At 51.6% G+C, this 23366-nt stretch overlaps 12 protein-coding genes across 12 annotated transcripts; 5 read left to right on the forward strand and 7 right to left on the reverse strand.

Moving 5' to 3' along the window:
• Nucleotides 1–230: 230 nt before the first annotated feature.
• On the reverse strand, nucleotides 231–1742 carry M436DRAFT_31488 (MFS general substrate transporter; the record flags this gene model as incomplete). The annotated part of the gene is made up of 2 exons (XM_013571489.1): nucleotides 231–1153; nucleotides 1208–1742. Coding segments are annotated over 2 exons (1458 nt in total), but the record flags the coding sequence as incomplete, so codon positions are not given.
• A 1201-nt stretch (nucleotides 1743–2943) lies between these two features.
• Nucleotides 2944–4554, forward strand: M436DRAFT_82384 (uncharacterized protein; the record flags this gene model as incomplete). Its single annotated transcript, XM_013571877.1, has 3 exons — nucleotides 2944–3232; nucleotides 3289–3769; nucleotides 3831–4554. 3 exons carry the CDS (start codon nucleotides 2944–2946, stop codon nucleotides 4552–4554), a joined length of 1494 nt encoding a protein of 497 aa, XP_013427331.1.
• A 38-nt stretch (nucleotides 4555–4592) lies between these two features.
• M436DRAFT_82385 (alpha/beta-hydrolase) lies at nucleotides 4593–5539 on the reverse strand (the record flags this gene model as incomplete). Its single annotated transcript, XM_013571878.1, has 3 exons — nucleotides 4593–5127; nucleotides 5183–5252; nucleotides 5302–5539. 3 exons carry the CDS (start codon nucleotides 5537–5539, stop codon nucleotides 4593–4595), a joined length of 843 nt encoding a protein of 280 aa, XP_013427332.1.
• Nucleotides 5540–6221: 682 nt separating this feature from the next.
• M436DRAFT_82386 (uncharacterized protein) lies at nucleotides 6222–6695 on the forward strand (the record flags this gene model as incomplete). The annotated part of the gene is made up of 1 exon (XM_013571879.1): nucleotides 6222–6695. The coding sequence occupies one exon, from the start codon at nucleotides 6222–6224 to the stop codon at nucleotides 6693–6695; it is 474 nt and encodes a 157-aa protein (XP_013427333.1).
• A 247-nt stretch (nucleotides 6696–6942) lies between these two features.
• M436DRAFT_64283 (MFS general substrate transporter) lies at nucleotides 6943–8762 on the reverse strand (the record flags this gene model as incomplete). The annotated part of the gene is made up of 4 exons (XM_013571724.1): nucleotides 6943–8221; nucleotides 8276–8405; nucleotides 8456–8506; nucleotides 8612–8762. 4 exons carry the CDS (start codon nucleotides 8760–8762, stop codon nucleotides 6943–6945), a joined length of 1611 nt encoding a protein of 536 aa, XP_013427178.1.
• Nucleotides 8763–11096: 2334 nt separating this feature from the next.
• Nucleotides 11097–13502, reverse strand: M436DRAFT_47907 (uncharacterized protein; the record flags this gene model as incomplete). The annotated part of the gene is made up of 3 exons (XM_013571656.1): nucleotides 11097–11587; nucleotides 11636–11708; nucleotides 11763–13502. The coding sequence occupies 3 exons, from the start codon at nucleotides 13500–13502 to the stop codon at nucleotides 11097–11099; spliced, it is 2304 nt and encodes a 767-aa protein (XP_013427110.1).
• A 935-nt stretch (nucleotides 13503–14437) lies between these two features.
• M436DRAFT_47208 (uncharacterized protein) lies at nucleotides 14438–14962 on the reverse strand (the record flags this gene model as incomplete). Its single annotated transcript, XM_013571545.1, has 1 exon — nucleotides 14438–14962. One exon carries the CDS (start codon nucleotides 14960–14962, stop codon nucleotides 14438–14440), a length of 525 nt encoding a protein of 174 aa, XP_013426999.1.
• A 725-nt stretch (nucleotides 14963–15687) lies between these two features.
• Nucleotides 15688–16137, forward strand: M436DRAFT_26146 (uncharacterized protein; the record flags this gene model as incomplete). The annotated part of the gene is made up of 1 exon (XM_013571483.1): nucleotides 15688–16137. A coding segment is annotated over one exon (450 nt), but the record flags the coding sequence as incomplete, so codon positions are not given.
• Nucleotides 16138–16835: 698 nt separating this feature from the next.
• M436DRAFT_47168 (extracellular GDSL-like lipase/acylhydrolase) lies at nucleotides 16836–18358 on the forward strand (the record flags this gene model as incomplete). Its single annotated transcript, XM_013571536.1, has 4 exons — nucleotides 16836–17126; nucleotides 17270–17890; nucleotides 17945–18026; nucleotides 18081–18358. 4 exons carry the CDS (start codon nucleotides 16836–16838, stop codon nucleotides 18356–18358), a joined length of 1272 nt encoding a protein of 423 aa, XP_013426990.1.
• Nucleotides 18359–18446: 88 nt separating this feature from the next.
• Nucleotides 18447–19788, reverse strand: M436DRAFT_73255 (monooxygenase; the record flags this gene model as incomplete). Its single annotated transcript, XM_013571880.1, has 2 exons — nucleotides 18447–19664; nucleotides 19717–19788. The coding sequence occupies 2 exons, from the start codon at nucleotides 19786–19788 to the stop codon at nucleotides 18447–18449; spliced, it is 1290 nt and encodes a 429-aa protein (XP_013427334.1).
• Nucleotides 19789–20559: 771 nt separating this feature from the next.
• M436DRAFT_64289 (uncharacterized protein) lies at nucleotides 20560–21191 on the reverse strand (the record flags this gene model as incomplete). Its single annotated transcript, XM_013571725.1, has 2 exons — nucleotides 20560–20742; nucleotides 20979–21191. 2 exons carry the CDS (start codon nucleotides 21189–21191, stop codon nucleotides 20560–20562), a joined length of 396 nt encoding a protein of 131 aa, XP_013427179.1.
• Nucleotides 21192–21651: 460 nt separating this feature from the next.
• M436DRAFT_25886 (Cloroperoxidase) lies at nucleotides 21652–23057 on the forward strand (the record flags this gene model as incomplete). Its single annotated transcript, XM_013571481.1, has 4 exons — nucleotides 21652–21970; nucleotides 22080–22161; nucleotides 22217–22855; nucleotides 22931–23057. Coding segments are annotated over 4 exons (1167 nt in total), but the record flags the coding sequence as incomplete, so codon positions are not given.
• Nucleotides 23058–23366: the final 309 nt, after the last annotated feature.

A 23366-nucleotide genomic window follows, 5' to 3' on the forward strand; every position in this document is an offset into this window, starting at 1 on the left:
ATAAGCATCGGAATGCAAGCGGTCATCGAAGTCCCTGAACTGTTCTGTCATTCCAGTCGTAGTACAGTATCACGACGTTATATAATGTATGCTTAGCTCTCTGTCTTCTTCTCAGTCATCTCTGTTCCCAGTGTGCTCGGGTCTGTGACCTTTGGCACCGTCACTGTTTCCTCAACCACTGTGTCATCATTCTCGGTCTTTGCTTTCTTCGAATTCAAGTCGACCTTGCCGATCCAAACCGTCGCAACAAGCATGATTGCGCAGAATGCAGTGTAGAAGATCCACATGTTGCTCAACGCACTCGCATACTTCACCGAATTCTGACCACCACCGGCAGAGACATGTCCATTGCCTGTCAATGAGCTGGACCCAAGCCCACGCTGGAGCACAACACCGCCGATGACCGGAGACAAAGAAGTGACCAGACTGCGAAGGAAAGTGAAAGCGGAGTTGGCGGCTGCAACATCCCTCTGCTTGACCACACTCTGAAGCGCAATCATCGGAGCCTGGAACAGTGGTCCGACACCGATACCTGCAATAATTTGGAACACAATGAGTTTCCACAGTACCATCTTGGAGCCAAAGTCGATGAATAGTCCAGTTCCGAGAGTCATGAAGAATACTCCGAACCAGATGAAAGGACTGACTTTACCAGTTTTGCGCATGAACATCCCGGTCAAGAATGTTGCGAATGAAAGCGGCAGAATCAATGCAAAGAGAAGTACACCGGAGATTATTGGAGTGCGACCAAGTACTGCCTGGAAGTACAAGGCAAGGTAGAAGTCGAAGCCGATAAAGACAAAGCTGTGACAGCAAGCGACGGTGAGAGCAGCCCTGCTTGTGCGGGATGCGAAGACTTGGATCGGGATCAGAGGGTTCTTAGCACCTTTCCACTCCCAGATCATGAATCCTGCCAGCAGGCCGATGCCAGAGATGAGCATACCAAGAGTGTAGGCTGAAGTCCAAGAATGTTGATGGCTAGCTCCGCTTTCCAATCCGAGCAGGAAAAGTATGGCGCCACCCGCAATGCTAATGCATCCGACGTAGTCCAAGCTTGCAAGTGTCTCCTTGGCTGGGGCTCTCTTGATGTTGAGCTTCAGGGCGAGGACTGCCAGAACAAGGGAGATGCCGTCGAGAGGCAGATTGATGTAGACTGTTGGTCGAAGTGTCAGCTTAAGGTCATCAATGGAGATCATTTTCTACTCACAGCACCACCTCCAACCAATCGTCGAAGTGAAAACACCTCCCAGCATCGGACCAAGGGCACTTGCGATAGCCCAGACAATGGCGGATAGACCATAGTACTTTGCTCGATCTTCCAGTGGAAAGATATCGCTGATGATTATGGTGTTGAGAATCATCATACCTCCACCTCCGATACCCTGCAGACAGCGACCTCCAATGAGAACCAAAATTGAATGGGCAAGGGCAGCTAGCAAGCTACCAGCCAGGAATATAGCGTTGGCCGCGAGAAGCGCGGATTTCCTTCCGATGACATCGGACAGCTTGGCCCAAAGTGGTGTCGATGCCGTACTTGCAAGGTTGTATGCTGAGCCAACCCACGTGTATTGTGCTGAGGTCGCATGCAAGCTGCTGGCGATGGTCGGAAGTGCGGTCGCGACGATGGTGATATCGATGGCAGCGAGGAACTGAGACAGGCAGAGCGAAAGCATGACGAGTCTTCTTCTTGTGGTTCCCATAGTGTTGACCACTCCCGACATGTTGGTCTCGACACGGTGCAACTCCAGATCCTGCTGGTCTTCTCTGCGGTCCTCCATGGTTGTGGCTTGGCTATCCGACTTCATGGCGAATGCTGAGGAACGAACGATCACACATCGTGGGCATTGACAACAAGGTCATGATTGTTGCACAACACACCAGATAACGGCACGGCATAGTATAATCGCCGTTCCACCGACGAGCCAGGCCAGAAAGGTATGCAAAGCAAAAAAAGGAAGATGCACCAACGGAACCTTTCAGGCACGAAGGCCTCCGCACTCGACCGAGACCCACTGTGACTTCGGGCCCACATCCCGAGCACGTCTGGGGTCTCCGCACTTCGGTCGCCACAAGAACCATAATCACTGCTTTGGAGTAACATGTGAACAAGCGTTGGCTGGCGGAAACAATTGTGTAAGAGCATCTAGATGCTGTGCTACACGTAGACCAAACCTGAGGGATACACGGAGCAACATGTCTGCGTAGAATCGAAAGTCCCATGGCGCATGTGCTCTGCTGTGCACGGACATGATTCGGCTTGTCGAGATATCGTCCTTGTAATGCTGTCTAAAACATTTTCCATTACGGCTACGAATGATGTTTGAGATTTAAGCTGTAGTACGCAGAATTAAGTATTGCTCGTTGGAGAACCTAATGCAGGTTCGGCGGAAGACCGCGAGCGTCGAGCGAACGTGGTGTATAAGCCGATGTGTTTCACCGTGGTGATCTGAAAGTAGCGACTCGAAAATGCAAAATGATATACTACACCTGATGCTCCCTTTCAATTTGGACAAAGAACTCAGGACATATTCAGTCTAGACCCAAGAGTCATAAGCCATAAGTTTGACTTGATACGAAATTGAGAACGTGAGATATCGCTGTCGTTGATCGAATCCATCGATGAGGGTACGACCCTGTTCGTGCGGCTAATAGCGTGGGATCAAGACTTGGCGGCTTCGTGAGGAAGACGTCTGTGCTTTCCACGCGCATCCTCCGTCCAACGCGTAATCACCTCGTCCCAACCTTTGCGCGTCCACGTCCTGAGTATCCGGATACTCCTGATGGACTGTCCTTCCAAATGAATGTCGCACTCCTGCTTCTCTGGGATATGTCAAGGTCAGATCAGATCGGAGAAGCGACGAACTGGTGGCATCTCTCATCGTCATGACGTCCCAGCAGCCATGTCACAATTGTCGCCGCCAGCGTCTGAAATGTGACCGATCCATGCCGCAATGCTCAAAATGCATAGAGCGCGGTCAGGACTGTTTGGGCTACCAGCGCCTGTTGCTCTGGCAAGATGGCGTCGCAAGTCGCGGAAAACTCGTCGGTCAAAAGTATGGCGCGAAGCAGCAGCCTGAATCTCGTCGAGAACCTTACGCCAAATCTTCTTCCGCTCAAGAGTGGCAGAGGGCCAGAGTCGCAACCGTACGAAATCAGTTGCCGTTATCGAGGCCTTTGACGGATCCATTGACACAAGACCTGAACGATGTAACAAGATCGTATCTATCCTACTGTACGTCGACTCCGGTACTGTCTTAACCTTCAACATGATTGACATAAGCGCTACAGTCGCCAGTGTTGTCTGCCGAGATTTTGTTGTCTACGACTCAGAGCACAATCCATTCCGTGATATCATACCACTGACACATAATCACCCGATTCTCCTGCAGATAATCATTGCCAATGCAGCAATCCACATGTACAATGCAACTCAGCCGTTTCTTATTCCAGGGAGTTCTGATGATGGGCAGGTTTTCGCCTCTCCGCGAAACAAGCCTGGCAACCTGTACTCCGACGCTTTGGCGGCAAAGCAGCGAGCACTGACTATGCTCAGGCAAGTCCTCGCTCAGCAGGCTCCCAAGGATATCGACGTAACTTTAGCAGTCGTGATCATGTTCATCAACTTGGAGCTTATGGATGCTAAAGCAGCTGACTGGATCCATCACATCAATGGCGGGAGAAAGATTATAGAAGCGTTGGGCAAGTCTGAGCGGCTGCAAATTACCACCGCAAGCCCGTTGCGCCGCTTCTTGGTATCGAGCTGGATGATGTAAGCAAAGTCTCTTTTCTTGGTGCCCTCTGGCTCCGCATGTGTTGACATCGGTATATAGATCCAGTGCTCTTGGTTTCGTCTCCTCTAACGCGGTGCATGACTTGCCAGACGATGTATCTAGTGACAACACGGAACGCGCTGTCGAATCATTGATACGTGATGCGGAAGGCAATCACTGCTCGTCTTTCCCAACAATCCTCTTACAGCTCCTACGAAATGGTGTTCGACTGAGCCAATCTGTAAGCTCGATCTCTCTACGCAACAAACGAGACAGGGTCTTGATGCTCGTATGTACCGCCAAAACATTCGACCCACGCGCCTGGGCTACAGATCTGCGGTCACCATGTCCATCCCCTGACCTCGAGGAGCGTATTCATGTGGCTAGCGCACACAAAGCAGCTGTTATCATCTATCTCTCCCGACTGCTAGTCTCGATGTATACCGGCTCCAAACCAACATGTGACTTCGAATCTCTGGTCACGGAGATTGTGGAAAACCTTTCGATGGTCACTGATGAGAATAGCCTCTACACGGCAATCACCTGGCCAGCATTCATCGCAGGTGCGGAGACGAACTCAACTTTACATCAACGGTTCGTCTGGACGAGGTTGGAACGTCAATGGGAACTCGAGCCGTGGGGATTGTATCGCAAGGCTGCAGATATTTTGCAGACCATCTGGAACGCAAAGAACTGTATACCGGCCATGGACGATGATCAGATACGAGACGGAGACTGGGTCCAGTATTTGAGGCAAAGAGGTATCGATTGGCTAATTCTCTGATCAAGACAAGGACGAGGGTCTACGTACACTTGACACTACTATTGATGACCGACAGCAGCGAACTGCTTCTTGAACCAGGCGATTGCCTGCTCTTCTGCCTCCTTCGCCTGCCGAGTCTCCTTGCTGTCTGGTGTCGACCTACTGGCACGAACAGCAAACCCATGTCTTGCGCCCGAATAGAAAACGACCTCCGCTTGAGCATCACCACTCTTTTCCAGCATTTGCTCTGCCTGCCTGGCTTGATGAAGCGGCATGACGAAATCGTCGTCACCAATCGCGATGGAGAGTGGTAGCTTGACTTTTTCAATGTCCCCTGGAACAACGAGGTTGCTTGGATGTGCAACAAAGCTCGCATCAATCAAAGGCCGGCCTGATGGAAGCTTGGTATCTGCGCGATCATGAGTGAGCATGACGGCATGGAGGCCGCCCCAACAAAAACCCGCAGCTGCGATAGGCAGGGACACGTCTGAGCGAAGAGCGCTGAACCAGGATGTCATTCGTGGCCAGCAAACACCCATCCTATTGCGCCATAGATGCGGCATGAGGTCCATGGCAAAGGCCACTGCATAGTAGCTATGTGTTTACTTAATACTTCGCGCAAGTGCACACTTTTTCGATTTGTACTTACGGCTTCCACAACCACGAGGACTCGGAGAAGTAGGCGATGTTATACATCATTCTGACGGGGGCTTCGCCGCCTTTGTGAAAGTGTCAGCCATGCAAATGAAGGACCATCGTGGATCTTACCATCCATGAAGTCGGGCAGATAGACGGTGTATTGTCCAAGTGCAGCGTAGTGGTCTGCTAAGATCTGATTGTTGACAAAGGGCATACCGAAGGCATCAGCGATGATCACGACGATGCCAAGCGGCTGCTTGCCGGAAGGTGGTTTGGCGACATAAGTACGTCGCCCGTAGACTTGCTCGATATTGCCGAGGGGTTCGTCAAGGCTCACATGGCCAGAGAAGCATTCCGGACAAGACATGTCTGCTGGGTAGGTCTGCGCTGGTCTTGAGGCTATGTCTGACGCGCTGTTCAGATGTTATAGCAAGAGATGGAGATGCATGTGATAGCGGCTGGGGACCAAGCTAAGCTTTGATAGGCAGCCAAGACACAAGCGGCAGAACGTGTTCCCGAGCTTAATGTCTGTGGCTTTCAGCATCTCTAGGGCAGACAACATTCGATTGGTCGGACATCGCACGAGATCTGATCCTTCGCAAGAGCCGCGCACTCGTTATCTTCAGCTCAAAGTGGGGTGCGATACCAAACGCCATCATCAAGGTAACACGATCCTACGGTCAGCGCTTGCGTGTTTGCTGACCACTGAGTCAAGCCACACTCTACTTGATTTGTGAAGGCATAGTCTGAAATTCGGTTTAACTGCTAAGCTTCGTATTCAAGTGTTATAAGCTTTCCAGATGCGATCATTCTAGACAAGCTTCTTAGGGTTCAGAAAGCCCTCGATAAGAGGAGTTGTCCCGAGCCCGGATCAGTCAAGTACACCGTTCGATGCGTTGTGGGCTGCATGAGGACATCCAGATGACTACAAAGACCACAATATCAACTTCTTACAAACACATCACCCACAGCTCACAATCTGTATTTCAAGACTCATCCGCTTGTCTTGTCTCACGCAAACCATTGTCGCATCAACGACTCATATCACGATGGACTCCACCCTCACTGCCCAGATCATCTCAATCTCCGGCGCCTTCTTCCTGGGCAGCTACAATACCACATTCTCTCAAAATGTGATTCCTCACCTCTACAACCTTCCCTCTTCCATCTCCACGCCCCTCTTCGACAAGATCTTCCACAAAGGTGGTGCGACCATCATGCCCATTGCCACCGTCGCAATTGCTGCAAACTGCTATCTGGCATACAACAGTGATGGCACCACGAGAAAGTTGTACGGAAGTGCTGCAATTCTGGTGTTGGCGTCGTTGCCATTGACCAAGTTTGTGATGATGCCGGGCATTCAGAGATTGGTGGATATTGGAAGGAGTGCGGCGTTGCAAAGCAAGGGGGTTGTTGATACTGAGGTTACCACGCTTCTGAAGACTTGGGTGAAGCAGAACTACTTCCGAGGGTCGCTGCATTTGACTGCGGGATTGTTGGGCTTGTTTGCAGCATTGTCTTGAGTTGAGTGAGTTTAGGCTGCCTCGTTTCAATGTGCCATTTGCCTAATAGGAAGTGTCAGCGTCGATTCGTGCTTGATGCTGTACCTACACACTTAAAGAGTAGTTACAGAACATTTCAAGCATTAAAGGGATGTTCAGTAACAGTAACAGATTCTCGTTCGTAACACATACATAAATCATTTAACTATACACAAGTCTGAGGTCTCAACCTTCTTTGATCCCATATATACAGCTCATCCATCCTACTCTACTCGTCCTTGTTCTTGGCCCACTTTCCAGTGAAGGCTCTGATGTTCTTGCCCCAGATGAAGATCGGAACACCAATGAGACCGAAGGCGGCGGTGAGAGCGGCAAAGATGCCGAAAGCACCATCGTAGCCCTTGGCTTGAATCATCGGCTGGATACCGTAGCTGACACCGAAACTCATGATACCTCTCATGGCACAGACAATGACAAGCAGAGGACCAGCGCGAGCGGGGTAGCTGTCGAGGAGATAGGTGATGGCGACGATGTTGGCACCGACAAAGGCGAAGTAGTAGGCGGCCACGACCCAGACGTAGGTGAACCAGTGGTAGTGGGTGGGGTGGGCAGCAGCAAGACCGTAGAGAACACAGCTGAAGACACCGACGACCAAGGGCAAGATAAGGGGAAGGATACGGTTCTCGGGCTCGTGGATGCCACCGTTGCGCTGAGCACGCCACTTGACAAGCTTGTCGGAACCAGAGCCGAGAAGGGGCAGAGCGATGATGGCAACGACGATTTGACCAATGTTGACATAACTGGCCTTGTCCTGCTTCCAGTTGTAAGGAGGAGCAGTGACGATACCACCATATGTCGTGCCGATGGCGATGTTGGCACCGAGAGTCAAACCGTTGAGGCAAAGAGCCCAGAGGACGTTGGGGAAGACCAGAAGGCCAAACATTTGCTTGTACACGTTCAGAACCTCCTTCATGTCGGGTCTGCCAACCCACAGGCGGAGGTCAGAGCGGAAGGTGCGAGGGGCGTAACGGACAAAGTCCAACTCGGGTCTAACGGTGCAAAGAGTGACCGAAGGAGAGGCCTTAGTGACGGTCTCTTCGATATCGAAGTGGTGTTCGGCAGCCTCCTGGTAGGACGAAAGGGGACGCTCGTACTTGGTCTCGGGCAGGAACAAGAAAGCAGCGACGAACACAGCGCCAGCGAGACCAGCACCAAGACCGTACCAACCCTCGGGAGTGATCTTACCAGCGATAGGGCTGGCGAAAACCGTGTAGATGGTGGTGATGATAACCTGAATGGCTTGCTGGGTCATCAGGTACTTGCTACGCTCGTGGAGGAAGTACATCTCCTGAGTGATCATGGGAACGAGGGCCTCGCTTTGTCCGGCGGCAAGACCGACGATGCAGCGAGCGGCAAGGTGGAATTCATAAGTCTTGGCTGTAGCGCACATGACTGAACCGACGACCAGGATGATACTCGAGATGAGGATGATGGAACGGCGGCCAACTCCAAGAGCGAAAGGCATACCGATGATGTTACCAATGCCCCTATGAGAGTGTTAGCTTCAGAACGATGTCGATAGAAATCTTCCCGATTCTTACATGAAAAGAGTAGGAAAAGTCATGAGATGAGTGATGTCGGCGTAGTCCTTGCCCAGCTTCACATATCCGGGAATGTAGAATCCCAACAGACCACCAAATCCACTGACAACGGAGAGACCGACGGCCGAGACTAGATGAGTTAGTCTCTGAGTAAGCTTCGCGATAGAGTATTGGTCTTACAGCACGAGATGATGACCAGGATGACCCATTTCTGCCAGGTTGGGCAATTGACTGTGCGATCTTGTCAGTATTTTGATGCGGAACGCGAAATGTTCGAGGAGCCATCGCGAACAAGACATCTCGGATGTATGTTGGTTTGAGCTGGTTGCGACGTACGAGGATCTTGGGGATCAGCAGTCGGCGTCGGGATGTAGACAATGTCTCCATCGGTCAACTTGACAGTTCCCATGGTGCCGACCTGCTCGAGGGTCTTTGTGTGCTCGAGCTCCTCGATGAGCTCGACATTGTTGGATTTGGTGTCGCCCATGATAGCGAGATGCGTTCAGAAGACTGGATGAGTCAACTAGAGAGGCAGGTGCTGATTATGGCGAGGTCGTCGGTGCTGTGGTGATGTTGTTCGGTGGTGATGAGGAGATGATGGGTGGGTCTGTCGATCCACAGGCATATCTTATACACTTCGCGCGAGACTTTGGAGTCCGCGACGTCTCGGCAATGCTGCTCTGCCAAATGTGGAGGAGCGAGGCGAAGGCCAACAGTTGCAAGTCAGCTCGAAGCTCTGGCCGGTAATTGTGGCTTGCCAGCTGCGGAGAATCCAAATTCGCTACCTCGTGCGCTCGTTCCAGTGTCAATTGAAGTCCTCCGATTCGTCAGATGCACCGACCGAAGGGCACTAACGCACCTACCCCCACAGCCGGGTTCCAGATTGTGGGGGCCCATATGGAGTTTCGGCGATCTACAACCTGGGGACTCGGGGCAAATTGAGGGGTCATCCTTGATGATCGAGCAATCGTGATACGACGCTGAGACTTCTTACGCCTCTGTCGGTATTGTGGACAGGATATCGTGTTGTAAAGGTGGGCGGAAGATGCTATCCAAGAATCGCAGGCCTGGCAATGTGGAGAGAAAACCCGATCAAAGTCATGATGAGAAGAGTCGTGTCAGTCGATCGACGTCCATCCTGAGTAGTTCATTCGCAATGGCTCAGAGTCTGAGTAACTCATCGGGGACGATTGTGTCGTTGGTGAGTACGTGGAAGTCTTGTGATAACGCGTGGACTTTGATCGTCTTCCGTGAACGTGCAGTCGCTGCCTGAGTGCAAGCTGCGATCTGCTTTCGTATCGATGGACTGTGGGTGTGCTGGAAAATCGTCTTGTGATCGTAGTCCTGTCGTGAGAATTTCCATCTCTCAAACTCGACTTCTGATTGTGTTCTGGTAAACCAGTGTTGTGATGTACCCTCGAGCGAGATCTCGAGTCGGTCACAGATCACGCACATGATGCAAGCAAGGTTCTGACAAGTTTGGAAAGATAAGTACTTGATCCCCAATATCTGATCCTATCTGCTACATTCCCAAACAACCATGCAAGTCATAGCAAAGATTCTGTCAACTCAGGCTTGCTGGAATGTCCTTCCCCGATTGGGGATTGATGCCTTCAGCTCTCAACGTTTATCCTGGCATGGACCAAATGTACAGCTTGGGTCAACGGTGACAGCGAACAAATCGTGAAAAGCCATCTCGCTAGCTTGATGGACGTGGTCACAACAAGGTTCTTCAACGCCAACCAAACATGACTCCCGTACGCTGTAAAACACGACATCCAGGACGCGGGACAGTTCGAGTCCTCCGGGATATCTCAAGTTACCAAGGTCCAAAAGGGCCCTACCGTTGAATACTGCTCTCATTTGGGTCGTTCATCGTCAATACCAAATGACGACAGGAAGTCCATGTTCTGGTCGCATCTCAGTGGCAACTCGCCGAACCAACGGAATCGGCTCCGGATGTGACCGCTCTTGTCGAGGCCTGTCGATTCTCGTTCCTGTTGGCGAAACACTCGTGGAAGACCTTGGCTGGGCCGTCTTCGAGAGCCCAATATGAGATTAGGTTCGGGCGAGGAGATGTCAAAAGGACTTGAAGGCGGGACTGCTACTTGTGAGAGAGAGAGGCGTTTCGGGCCTGGATTCGAAGAAGCTTCATCGTCCATTGCTGCTCGCGGAGGAGAGGCTAGATGTTTATATTCATCGAACCATGGCTGGTGCAGAAGAACAGGTCATTTCCGTCGGCCGAGCTTGAATTGCATGTGACACACTGACACTGCTCGTTCGAGGTCTCAGACGCATTGATCGCGAACGCCGAAAGGGCCAGGTCGTTTTAAGGAGAGAAAAGTGGAGCGGGCTTCGTTCATCCCTAGCGCCCGAACTGGCCGAAGGCGCGGGGATGTTGCTCCGTGGCAGCGACCGAAGGCGCCGAGAACAAGAGTCCGGAGACGAACTCGGCCGAACTGTTCTGAAGGCTTTGGCTCATCCCGACGGTGGATCCGGTGGATCCTTCGACTCTTTCAGTCCAACTACCAACTCGAACATCTCGGGCGCTGAACCGGACAGTCCACCATAGGAGTGGGTCAACAAAGCGGACAAGTCGCGGACAGAGATACTCCGACTCGCGAGCGGTGCATTCGGAACAACGAGTTGCAGGACGCGCCCCATCAAGGTGTTGTCGCGTCATCGTTCTGAGCAGCTTCTGCCTCGTCAAAACGCCAAGCTCCTCTTTCCACTCTTTGTTTCATACCGCAACTGTAGGATGTGTGATTGTGTTCGATGGTCTGCGCGTCGAGAGTGGTATGCCGAGAGTATGAAATCGGACTCAATGGTCCTCGAATCCAGTCTCAGTCGTCCAATCGATCTTTTCAAACCCACCGATGTCACCACCTGAATCCATCCAATCCCACAATTCTTCAAGATTGTATCCTTCAAACGGCAAAACATTGACATCAGGAACGATGTCATCCATACTTCCCATCGCAGTAGTATGACTCGCATTGTCCAGCAAAATGTTCGCAATCTGCATGGTCGAGTGTTCTCTGTTCATCGCATTCGACGCTGGCGATGAATTGGATGCTCCTGATAGACCTGCTTGATGGCTGTTTCCACTGCTGCTCGAAGTGAGGTGATTGATCGGCGACGGCTTGGGTAGGCTATTGTTGTCGACCATGATTTGGCTGTTAAGGCTTGTGGTACTGCTGGTGTTTCTAGGGATGCGTGGGTCATTTGGCTTTAGGCGTTGGATTGCTCCGTTTTGGGCTGATTTTAGGCGTGACAGACATTCAATTACTCTGTCGCAGATGCCGGTTGCGCCTGACGGATGATCAACAGATGACTACAAAGTGACTGGAACAGACGTACCTTTAGAAAAGTGCTCGTTCATACCAGTCTTGCGGAAGCATTGGGTGGTCCATTCGGTGACGGCTTTGAGCAGCTGTGTATCAAAGTCAGCATGGATGTTTTGACAGGGTAGGCTAGCGGCATTTACCTCCAAGTCCGAAAGCTGCATCCTGCCAGCGGGATTCTTGACGATATATGTAGCCAGCACAACGCAAGCCAGAAGAGTGGGACCACCACTAAGAAGCCGCGAATCAATTCTTCGCTCCAGGAGTTCAATGGTGATCCTTGCCACCGCTCGAGCGCTGCTGACACAAATCGCTTCACCTCCCTTAAGTCTATAGCGAGCGTCGTTGTCAGGCAAAACTCTATCGATCTCTTGCTGCAATGCCGCAAGAGGTTGGATCAGTGCAGCGCGATGCACCGCTATCACAGCTTGGTGGTATTGGAAAGACAGAATGGCCGCAAGATGAAATTGGTCGTCTCCGCACAAGATGTCATTGCCAGGGCGGATCTCAGCAGGTACAAGATTGGGCCAGTGCAGAAGCTTTTTATCCAGTCTAGCAGTATCAAGCAGGATTTGCTTTGCTGTCCTTTCGCCAGGCTGGTGTCCATAGAGATGAGTAGAAATGTCATGTTGTACTTCTGCGAGCGCCATGTTCCACATCAGATAGTCGTGACCGGGCGCCTTTTGATCTGCTGCCATCATTTGATCAGTGTTGACCACGAAGATGGCGGATGGTCTACCGCATTCGAGCTGCGCAGTCTTCTCCAGACAACAGCAAATGGCCCAGATACGAGCATGAAATAGTTGTTGGTCCCGCCGTTGAATGCCGTGCTGATTTGAGGGTCTTACAGCGGAATGTCTGTGTAGTCCCATCGAATGGGCTATCCTGACTGCTGTACCCGTGGCACCCCAACCCAGGCCATCCTTGTTGCGGCCTCTATAGCACACAGCAAGTAGGAGTAGACACTGCACTGTGGTCAAGTATGGAAAGTTGATGGCATGGCCCGCGAGTGCAGCGCCCACCTTGAGGTATTGCATGCCAATCTCTGATGCAGCACCGTGAACCTCATCAGCTCCCAAACTCATTAACAGATATGCTGTTGCCAGAAGTGGAACCTTTGTGTAGGAGACGGACTTGATATCAGGTAGTGGCGCAATCTTGTGAACCATGGCTCTAGTGTCATCGATATCGGTGATGGGGTAATATACGTGTATCCGAGTGAAATAGGCATCCAGATAAGCTTGCCTTGTGCTGTGTTCTGGAAAGGGTATTAGATCTAGCGATAAAGGCAGATCCATCTCCTCGGCGTGTTGCATTCCGTGCCGAAACAATGCAGAGGCTGGGTCCACATTATAAGATCGGAGGTAGATGTCCAGAGACTTGGTCAAGCATTGAGCGCTACTGGCTCCCAGCATTTTGAATCTGTTGTTGACAAAATCCAGGTTGAACGACATATCATGAGGTTGCTGCATGGGCGAAACATCGGTCGTCTCCGCGACGACAGGCGTGCCCAGGTTGCCATTGACAGATGGCGACCGATTGTGGTGTAACGTAGGAGAGACTGGGTGATGTCGAGTTGCGGCTGATAGTAGATGAGAGGTTTCAGGTATGTCGTGAGTGGGTCCATCCGGCTCGGGAAGAATTGTCGAGAGTTGAATTTGTGCTGGTATTGGAGGCTGAGAGGGATGTGTCTTTTCAGGAACTTCTACCCATTCTCTCACTACAGGGACATCGGGCCTTTTAGGATCGCTTGTGAAGCATTCCGAGTTTCTGGTGCAGCAGTTCGAACATTTTGGATGGTTGGCATCGCATTTGACCTTCCGCCGGCGGCATTCATTGCAAGCTGTCGTCAGACGAGCCTTTTTCGCAGGAGGCGGATTCATTTTTGTGGGAACAAAATGCCAGATTTTGGATTTCCGGTTTTCGGTATGTTCCAGATTGGTCAAGTGCAGTGGTGATTCTTGGTGGGGGTCCTTCGGCGCGACTGGTTGTATTGCATGGCGGGGGTTGGATGTCGCGTCTGTATAGCTATGCGTGTCGTACGTGTGTGGACAGACAGGCGTAGCGCGACTCATTCAAAACGCCAGACGTCTCAGCACAAGCTCCCTAAACCCTTGCGGTAGTCGACAGTGTATGCGATCTGACGGCTGGCGGCTGGCGGACAAGATAGACCCGAAGATGATGAACCCCTCGGGCGGGTCGTGAGGGTCAGCAACGAGAACCTCGCGGCCCCTCCACAACGCCAAGCCGTCTGGCCTTTTGTCTTCTTTGCTGGTGAAGACGCGCAATCCTTACGAGGTCCATCTTCGCGCCGCTCTTCGCTTTGATCCGTCTACAACAGAGCACGTCATGAAGCTTGAGAGCCTTGTCGTCAACTAGGTAGATGCCGTCGTGAATCTGACGTGTAGCAGCGCTCGCCATAAGTACCGCGCTTCGACCCTTGAAGCATCGCCCTCGCTCTTGCGACAAGCGACCTATATTGTCCTTCACCGTTCGTTCACCCAGCGATTGCGCCAAGTTTCTCCTGTCCTGGGTCGCCGACTGTCCGGTGACCTTAAATGGCGCCTCGAAATAACGCGACTCACGTTCCGAAGGCAGACATGCCGACTAGCAGTCTCGATGCCTAGCTAGGGCGAGCTCCTGACTATGTCTCGAGTTGCAGAGATTGCTTTGCCTTCCCGAGACGATGGAACCCATACTCGAAAACACGATCCTAGACACGATGCAAGAGATTGGAACAGACAACCAAGCACGCGCAAGCCAGATTACACGTCTAGACCGGCGTCTCAGTAAAACTGTATTTTTTCAGATTCAACATCTATGAGAAAGCTGCAATGCCTCCCTGCAGGGCATTGCTGATGACATCCACGACCTGATTGGCCTCTGCGATTAGATCCTGAGGAGTCCTCTCCAGCACCTCGTTGCTAAAGTACAAATGGTCGTCGAGCAAGATTTGCAGTCCTGCCTTGATGAATGGGTCCGTACCACTGGCATCAAACAATGCCTTCTTCGACTTCAGAACGTCCACCGCGATTGGGTTGTCGACGGCAAGAGTCGTGTTGACGTGCTCGATAAGTCTGAGCGCGTCGCTCTCGGAGAGTGGTGTGGTAGGCAGAGTTGATGCGTCGTATCCGCCTTTGCGCGTTGCGATGTGCACTTTTGTCAACTGAAGGAGGAGGGGGCCCTGAGCGATGAGCCCGCCCTGATACCCGCGCACCATCGACGTCAGGTCCTGGACGTCTTGGTCGAGAACGGTGATGTCGTTGACTACATCGTCAACCGATGCCGAGATGACTGTCGACACAGAAAGCAACAAAGTGCTGATGGTTGAGAGAAGGCGCATGTTGATTTTTGGCCGTCTTTGAAGAGTTCAGATATGAAGAAGATGGATATGTGAGACTTGAAGGTTCGTCTGCGTAACCAACACTACTTATGTTTCCAGTGAGAACATCAAAGCCCTCGGGCGATCTGCTATAGGACTGCTGGAGCGACCGTGACGCTGGATCACTCGGCCGAGAAGATCTTTGACTTTGAAGCGATCAACAACCCCACACCTGGTATACGGCGAACGACCCCGCTCGCGTCGCGTTTGATTTTCCTCGTTCTCCAACGGCTGGCCAGGCACGAGCGCTTTTGGCTTGCTCGTACCGACTGCGACAAGTCAAGTTACGTGCGACAGTTCCTGGATTGCACATTGTTCCAGTCAATCTTCTTGCAACACTGTGCTATACACGGAGAGTCTATCATCTGCCTCGGCAGGGCTTGAGAATACGTGCGAAGTCGACGTTTACAGCAGCGCCGATCATTGCAGACCAAGCCGCAACAGGCACGAGCAACGAGGTTCCACCTCGGCGCTTTCGACGAAGAAGGACGCCTCAAATTTCGAACGAGTCCAAGAGTTGTGAGGATGATATAAAGATACCCCAGGCTGCTCACATTTGACCCTTTCAAGCTCTACAACCCCAAGCACATATTCAATCAACATCCATCATGCGTTTCCAGCTCCTCATCTCTTCTGTCCTGGCTTGCGCTGCTGCTGCTGCACCACTTCAATCTCGCGACATCATCACTGCCGAGACACTCCTCTCCGACATCAAAGGCATCGACGACGGAGTCAATGCCTTGACCGCATCCATCGAAGCCTACAACGGCGGCCTCATCGACGAATTACCCATCGGCGCAGATATCGCCGCTATCCACATTGCCAACCGCAAGGGCTATGTTGACGCAAACCTCCGGGCGACACCCTTCAATGCGGAAGACTCGACCGCCATCGTCCAGTACACAGCTTCCAGCGTCGGCGTGGACATTCCGAATTCTGTTGATGTGCTCAAAGCCAAGTATGACGTTTTTGAGGACCAGAAAGTCGTCATTCTTGCTGGACTGAAGTTGTTGAAGAATGACCACGACACGTTTTCAGCTGCCCTGGTTTCGAAGATTACGGCGGATAAAGAGAATGGATATGCTGCTGTTGCCGTGATTGATGATGCACTGCAGAGTGCAATTGATTTGTACTCAGCTTGACGAACAAGAAAAGCTTGCGACTAATTTCACCTTACGAATAGTAACAATGTTTTGATGGTTCAAGACCATTCCTCAGTCATGTAGTCTTTCAGGGAAACAGTCAATGTGACATAACACCTGGTTTTCGATGGCCTGCTGGAGATGTTTTTGTTCCCTCACATTAAGCCTCGTGCATCACGTCCAGACTCACACGGTCACTTTCAGTGGTATGCTCCCATCGCTTGTATTACAGGACTATGATCTCAAGAGTTAGAAGAATCCTAGATCGTCACCAGAGCTTGTGTTGCGAGAAACAGAGCAAGAAATGTATGCTGAGCGTTACACCCTGGACTGATGATGGATTTAGCCAAGCTTCCTCGAGTTGGCGTTGGTCGGCCCGGACCCCGCTCGTCGAACAGTTTACCCAGCGGTGCCAGGCTCATTCTTCCTACCTTTTCATCAACCACGACCATAAAAATCGCACCAAACGGGCTATTTGCCAGGACTGCACACGCGGTGTCATTGCTTAGAGTGAAATCTGGCTCGGGATTGCCCCGTACCTGTACCTGATCATGGCGTTGTGCGGTAGTCGATGGTCTCCGTTCCTTTCCCGACACGACGATCAGTCCTATAGCCTATTGTCAGATCGCGGAGGATATATAACAATGTAGGTCTCCTTCAAAACCTATCCCAACACCGCCCTCTGTCTCAACATGCCCGGTCGAACTTTGTCGCTGTTTGCAGCTTACACTGGTCTTGCGTCTTGCCTGGTCGGACCACACCACGGCACAGAGAACTATCATTGGGTCAACTCTTGGGTTGCAATGCCGCAGATTCCGGAATATACCAATCTGCCCGGTCCAGGCTACTACAATCAGTCGAATCTCGTCTTTCCGAACACGACTCTTCGTCAGACGATCCACACCTCGATTGGCGGTCAACAGATCAGATTAAGAATCAGCAATCAATTTGGAGCAGTGAATTTACCCATCACTGCTGTGACCGTCGCGTGAGTGAAGATACTGGAAAGAAAGAGGACGACTCGACTGACCAAGACAGCGTACCACTCCAGGACCCCAATGCCGTGCAAACCACGCTCAATGGCACAGTGCTCGGTGCACCTTACCCTGTGGGCACTGGATCGGAGCTCATCGACACCAAGACAATCAGACAAGTCACCTTCAGCGGCAACAGCTCTATCATCATTCCCGACGGTTCCATCGCCGTCTCCGATCCCATAGATTTCCCCATCGCCGCCCAATCTGAACTTGCCATCTCAATCTATCTCAAAGACGGTCAGAACTCGAGCATCATAACTTCTCACCCCAGTGCCCGCAGGAGTTCATACTATGGCACGGGCAACCAAGTCAATAACTACAACATCACCGGCGATAACCTGGTCATGCAGCAACACTGGTTCTTCATCTCTGGTGTCGAAGTATGGAGCCCTCCCTCCACCAGCGCTTTCTACATCATCGGCGACTCCATTACAGATGGCCGTGGATCTTGGAACAATGGCAATAATAAGTGGACCGATAATCTCATTGCGCGCATGCAGAAGAATCCCGCTACGTCGAACATTGCTGTTTGCAACCAAGCCGCTGGCGGTAATCGTGTGCTGTCTGATGGCAATGGTCCAAACGCTGCCGGGCGGGTTGAAAGAGATGTTATTGCACAGAGTGCAGCCAAGTATGCGATGATCTTCGAGGGTGTGAATGATGTCGGTACTGCTGGTTTGGATGCTGCTAGCCAAGAGCTAGTGTATCAGGTAAGAATCAAGCTTATTAAAACTCTCAGCCCACGAACTGACAAATTGCGGCAGCGTCTTGTTCAGGCTTACAAGCAAATGGTCACTCGCATGCACACGTTCGGCATCCCAGTCTTTGCCGCAACTATCACACCAAGTATGTCTCCTTCCCTCCATGCCTTCCTTTGACTCAGCATACTGATACCTACAGTCGGCGCCCAAAACGCAACAGCAGGCACATACACACAACCAGAGCGAGTAGCAACGGTACAGCGTGTAAACGACTTCATCCGCACTTCCGGGACCTTCGATGCAGTATTTGACTTCAACGCTTGGCTGGCGGATCCGAATATGCCGACGCAGTTGAACCCGATATATGACAGTGGAGACTTTTTGCATCCTAATGAAGCAGGATACCAAGTCATCGCCAATAACTTTGATTTGGCTGTCTTCCAGAGGTTCAAGGAAGGTGTGAATGGATTCACGTGAAAAGGATGGCATGAATTGAAACATGAGCAGAAGTACGATTGACGAAGAACTGGTATTGTAGCTAAAAAGAACATCACGAGACTAAAACCTAAGCCCTAGCCGCAGTCTGCTTATACGCCAACTCCTCCGCATCCCGTTGTCTCTTGACCCAATCCTTCGCTCCCGAGTAATTGCAGTTGTACTGCATGAACTCTTGTGGGTTGAGTTGAACAGTCTTGTTGTCCTGTGACGCCGCTGGCTTTGCCTGGAGCCTGCTGTATGCCTGGATCAACGACGCTCTCTCGTATCTCGCGTTGACGATGGCGAGGAGCTGCTCGTGGATATCATCGGCGGATGACTTTGAGTCAATGGTGGAGAGGAAAGCCTGTAGAGCTTCAGCATCCTCGATGCTTTGACTCGCGCCTTGTCCTTGTGTGGGTAACATGGCATGAGCTGCGTCACCGATGATGATGGCGCGTCCTTTTGTCCATGTTGTCAGGGGATCGATGTCCCTGAGTTGCCAAAGTGCCGCTTCGGGGGCATGAGATATGATGTCGCGAACCCATTGCGGGAAAGCTTGGAATGCATCGAGTACTTCTTCCAGTGGAGCTGGGTTATTCCATGATGTGCCTTCGCCTTCGGGGTTGGGATCAGGTACAAGACAGACAAGACCGAACATCTCGCCTCCTCTACCGGGGCCCATGATGACTCGCTTGTCATGACCGACTATCATGGTGGTTGCTGAGCGCTTGAGATCAAACACGTCTTCTGAGACATCGAGTTTAGGTAGTTTGTCTGTTTCGACAAGAACGCGGTATGCTGAGAGGCCGGTGGGGATGGCTTTTGATCCTTCGCTCTTTGAGCCCTTGATGACTTCATCTCTGATTGCACTGCGAATGCCATCTGCTCCGACAATAACGCTTCCACGGACCGAGCTTCCATTGCTGAGATAGACAATTCCAGAGTCGCAATCACAACCAGTGACACCAGAGGAAGTGCGGATGACGGCAGGCTCGCCGGGCATTTCCTTTGACGTAGCCGCCTGTCTCAGCGCATCATGCAGATCTTGACGATGGTACAGCATTCTATCGGCACCGAATTGTGAAGTGTTGAGTTTCATCTCAACTTGGAGTTCTCCCTTGACGTTGAGAAGGCGGAAAGCTTCATCGACCATTGGTTTCTTTTCGGAGAGAAAGGGTGACATGTTCCAGCCATCGACGATTTTGGAAGCATTGGGCTGAAGGGAGATGAGTGCACCGACTTCTTTGTTCATGCTTGATTTCTCGAGGACGAGGATGCTGCGGCCATTTTGACGAAGGGCGATTGCCTGAATATCTGTTAGCTTGCTAAATGAAAGCTTTTGGAAGCTGCACACGTACGGAAGCCAGTCCAGCAATGCCGGCACCGACAATGACAATGTCCCAATGTTCTACTTCTGACCGGATCGCCATTTGTGATAGTCTTGGACAATGAGTCTAAAGGAGATTGAAGTGCAAGACATGAGGGGTATGGCTGGTTGTTAATATTTGATCGAATTACTGTTGAGTGGATCTTCTTTGCTTGACCTCGGGCTTTTAGGGTCTTATATCGGTGGTGGTACTTTGTGACCAATGATGTCTCTGTCGTTGGTCGCATGACTTGGTGGCGTGTCCCCCGGATTGTGTGGAGGACGAGGATGGAGGACGAGAGGTTCGGCTCGGTCGGTTCGGTGGGCGGGCTTTTGCCTGCTGGCCATCTCGGCCGCGCTCAGCCACCAACGCTTGGGCCTCCGGAGCTGGATTTTCCCCTCTTTCTGCTTTGTTCACCTGCTCTTTCCCTCCGACACTCCGTCCGTCGCTCTGGCGGGTGCACGAGTCTGGAACACCCTACAATCCACAGACACCAGTCCGCAGTCCATACTATGATCGAGCGGTGCCTTCGTGATGCCGACTCGACACGGACTGTCGACACTACCGACACGCCGTCTCCCGTTTGACCCTTTGCAGCCCCCGAAGACTGCACTATCAACCAGACATACAGAATTATGTCGCTGATCTGCCTCATAAAAAATCATATCACGAAGCGGTGCGACTGACGCTTGACTGAGTATGCTGCTTAGGTCGATGGTGCCAACCTCTCACAATCGACTCATGTCTTGATTGACATGCCCGCTGGGTCGCGCTTCATCGTTGCCCTGCGCAAACAGTCTACTTTGCTCATGGAATGCTCTGTGAACCATGCCATCAACCACTCTGAGCTCCGGCGATATCAAAACCCGAGCCTCCGGATGAATCGACTCGTGAAGGAAGGTAGACGAAGCAAATAGCTCCTCCAATGTTGATCTTCATTGTATACAGCTCAGTCGGCTCGGTCAGCTCGGCCAACTCTTCGTATTCTGCCAGAGCATATCGGTCAGATGGTCGTATCTTATCAGGACCAACCAGCTAGTGCCTACAGAGCCGACTCAAGAGGACAACAGGGCATTAGAGTATTCTGCTCTTTGTTCTCAGCATTCGAACTATAAAAGACCCCGTCGATATAAAAGTGCTTCATGCCTCTGCCGCTGGTCATCTCTCATCATCTCAACATCCCATCTTCACGAACTAGTCCTTGAGCACTCAAGAGCTCCAATATGTATACAAGTACGACTCGTGTATCTCACTGTCTTGGAACGCTTGGTCACCCAGATCTGAGCGAATCGTCGTCGCACGCTTTCATCTGCGAAAAGCAGGACTTGCAGTGCGAATTTCACGCCAACCAGCCGCTTCTTCATGTTGACGGATGTCATAGCACATCTTCTCCGCCCCTCGGGACCAAAGGTGGTCATGGCTTTCTGCATCCACGGCAGCAATTCAGGCACGTCTAATATAGCCATTGCGTCACACACCTATATTGGGCAAGCGCTTACCAGAGTTTGACTCCTTTTGTATGCATCGATACTGCTGCAGTCCAATCCGCACTGCGTGATATGTCAGTTGGGCCTCCGAAGCGAGCTCAGGTCGGTGTCAAACAAACTCTGCCCAATCATTCATCGTTAAATCTTGGTCGAGAGACATAACAAAGGTCTGGTATAGGCCTGACTGACTTCGACGTCACATTTCGGATGATCAGACATGACAGCATGTCAACAACGCTATTCCAGAACTTGCATGGAACAAGTGCATACGCCAGCCGTGTCAAGTTCATCGCAGCAGCACAAAAGAGACCCAGTTCCCGGCAAATTCTGTAATCACACAAGATACAAGAATCTGGCTAATATGAAGTCGTCTCTTGTTTTCGTACTCGGTCTCGCATCCAGTGCTGCGTCCTTTCCATGGCTTCGTGAGGACTTCTCAGATCATGCCAAGCGTGGACTGGAAGTCGTAAAGAAGGATCCAGAGCTGGTCTCTCTTCTTCAAACCCTCTATAAGGATCAGCTGCAGGAACGAGATGACTTCTTCGCCTCTATGTTCAGCTATATCGAAGGCGACGATGACGCCTCAGATTCGCCACTTGAGAAGCGTACCACAACAAACTGCTTGTCTCACACCCTTCCAGACTTCCTGCCTTCCAACATCACCGGTTTAAAGAAGTTTCCTGAAGCTGCGTACCCTTACAAAGATCCCACACCTTCGGATCAGAGAGGACCATGCCCAGGCATGAATACTCTTGCTAGTACGTACGACGAGGGCGCAGGTGGCACAGTTTAGAAGCCACCGGACGGGGTTTTGACTGTCATCTGTACTTGAACTATCCTCTAGAAACATGCTAACTCATCGCTTAGACCATGGCTACATTCCTCGCAACGGTATCACTACCGTAGCTCAGACGGTCATCGCAGCCGCACGAGTCTTCAATATGGGAGCGTATGTTCAACTGTAGCCGCTTTTGAAACCACGAGCCACTGACTTTCCGACACAGAGATCTGACAACGTTCCTCGCTGGTGGGTCCGTGCTGTTTGCTGGTGACATTCCATCGATGCGATACTCCATTGGTGGCGCAGACTCTCGCACCAATTCGGCTGGTGCTCTCGGCAGTGCGCTAGGTACCGAGACTGGACTTTCCGGGCACCTCCGCTTCAAGGAGGGAGATGCTTCAGGTACACGATGCGACTTCTATCTCTGCGATGGTGACAACCACAATCTGAACGGCAGTATCTTCCTGGACCTACAAGACAAGGCAAGGACATATGGCGGAGGTCAATACAACGTCAAAGCCTTGATTCACCATTCTGCTGCTCAATACAACAACTCGCGCAGCAAGAACCCCAACTTCTACTTCTTGCCTCCATCTTCTGCTCTCACAATCGGCGCAACTTACTTCCAAGCTGGCTTCTTCTCTAACGGCACCATTGGCTTTGGTGGCGTTGCAAACGAAGCATCGATCGCATCATTTGATGGCGCGTACTTCAACGCAAACGGAACTGTTTCCTATCAGCCCGAGCAGATTCCTCCTCAAGGATGGTACCGTAGAGGCTTCCCCATGTTCCTCTCTGAGGGTATCGACGGTATCATCACCATGTACACTGGCATAGCCGAGATTCTTGGAGAGCCTGAGCTGTTCGGCGCAAACACAGGAACAGCAGGCGACTTCAATGGTCAAACCAGTCTCTCGTCATACGGTGGAAGTGGTAGCTACGGTGGCACTACCGTCAATGGCACGATCTGCGCCCTGGAAGGCACACTCTACGCCAACTTTGTCAATGAGTTCAGTAGCATCCTGTCAACAGCGGTTGGTGCTTTGAACACCGTCACTTCTGTCTTTGGCACCTATGGATGTCCTGTCCCCAATGGAGCTCCCGCAGCTCAAGCAGACACCACTTTCCCTGGCTACCCCAAGCCCAGCCCTTGCACTCTGAACAGGATGCAGAATGGTGTTGATCAGTGTTCGCCCGGTACCAACACTTACGACAGATTCAATTCGAAGAGCGTGCCTTTGTGTCTGAACTCACCGAGCAAGGTTGCTGCAAGCTCGAACCCTCTTCCTGTACCTGGATTGGTGTAGACTGCTCGCTGGCGCCAACAACGAAAAAGCGATGGCAGTGATACATGCACTCGGACGGCTGCATAT

The sequence above is a fragment of the Aureobasidium namibiae genome (genome assembly GCF_000721765.1).
Source record: "Aureobasidium namibiae CBS 147.97 unplaced genomic scaffold scaffold_9, whole genome shotgun sequence".
NCBI classification, from domain to species: Eukaryota; Fungi; Ascomycota; class Dothideomycetes; order Dothideales; family Saccotheciaceae; genus Aureobasidium; species Aureobasidium namibiae.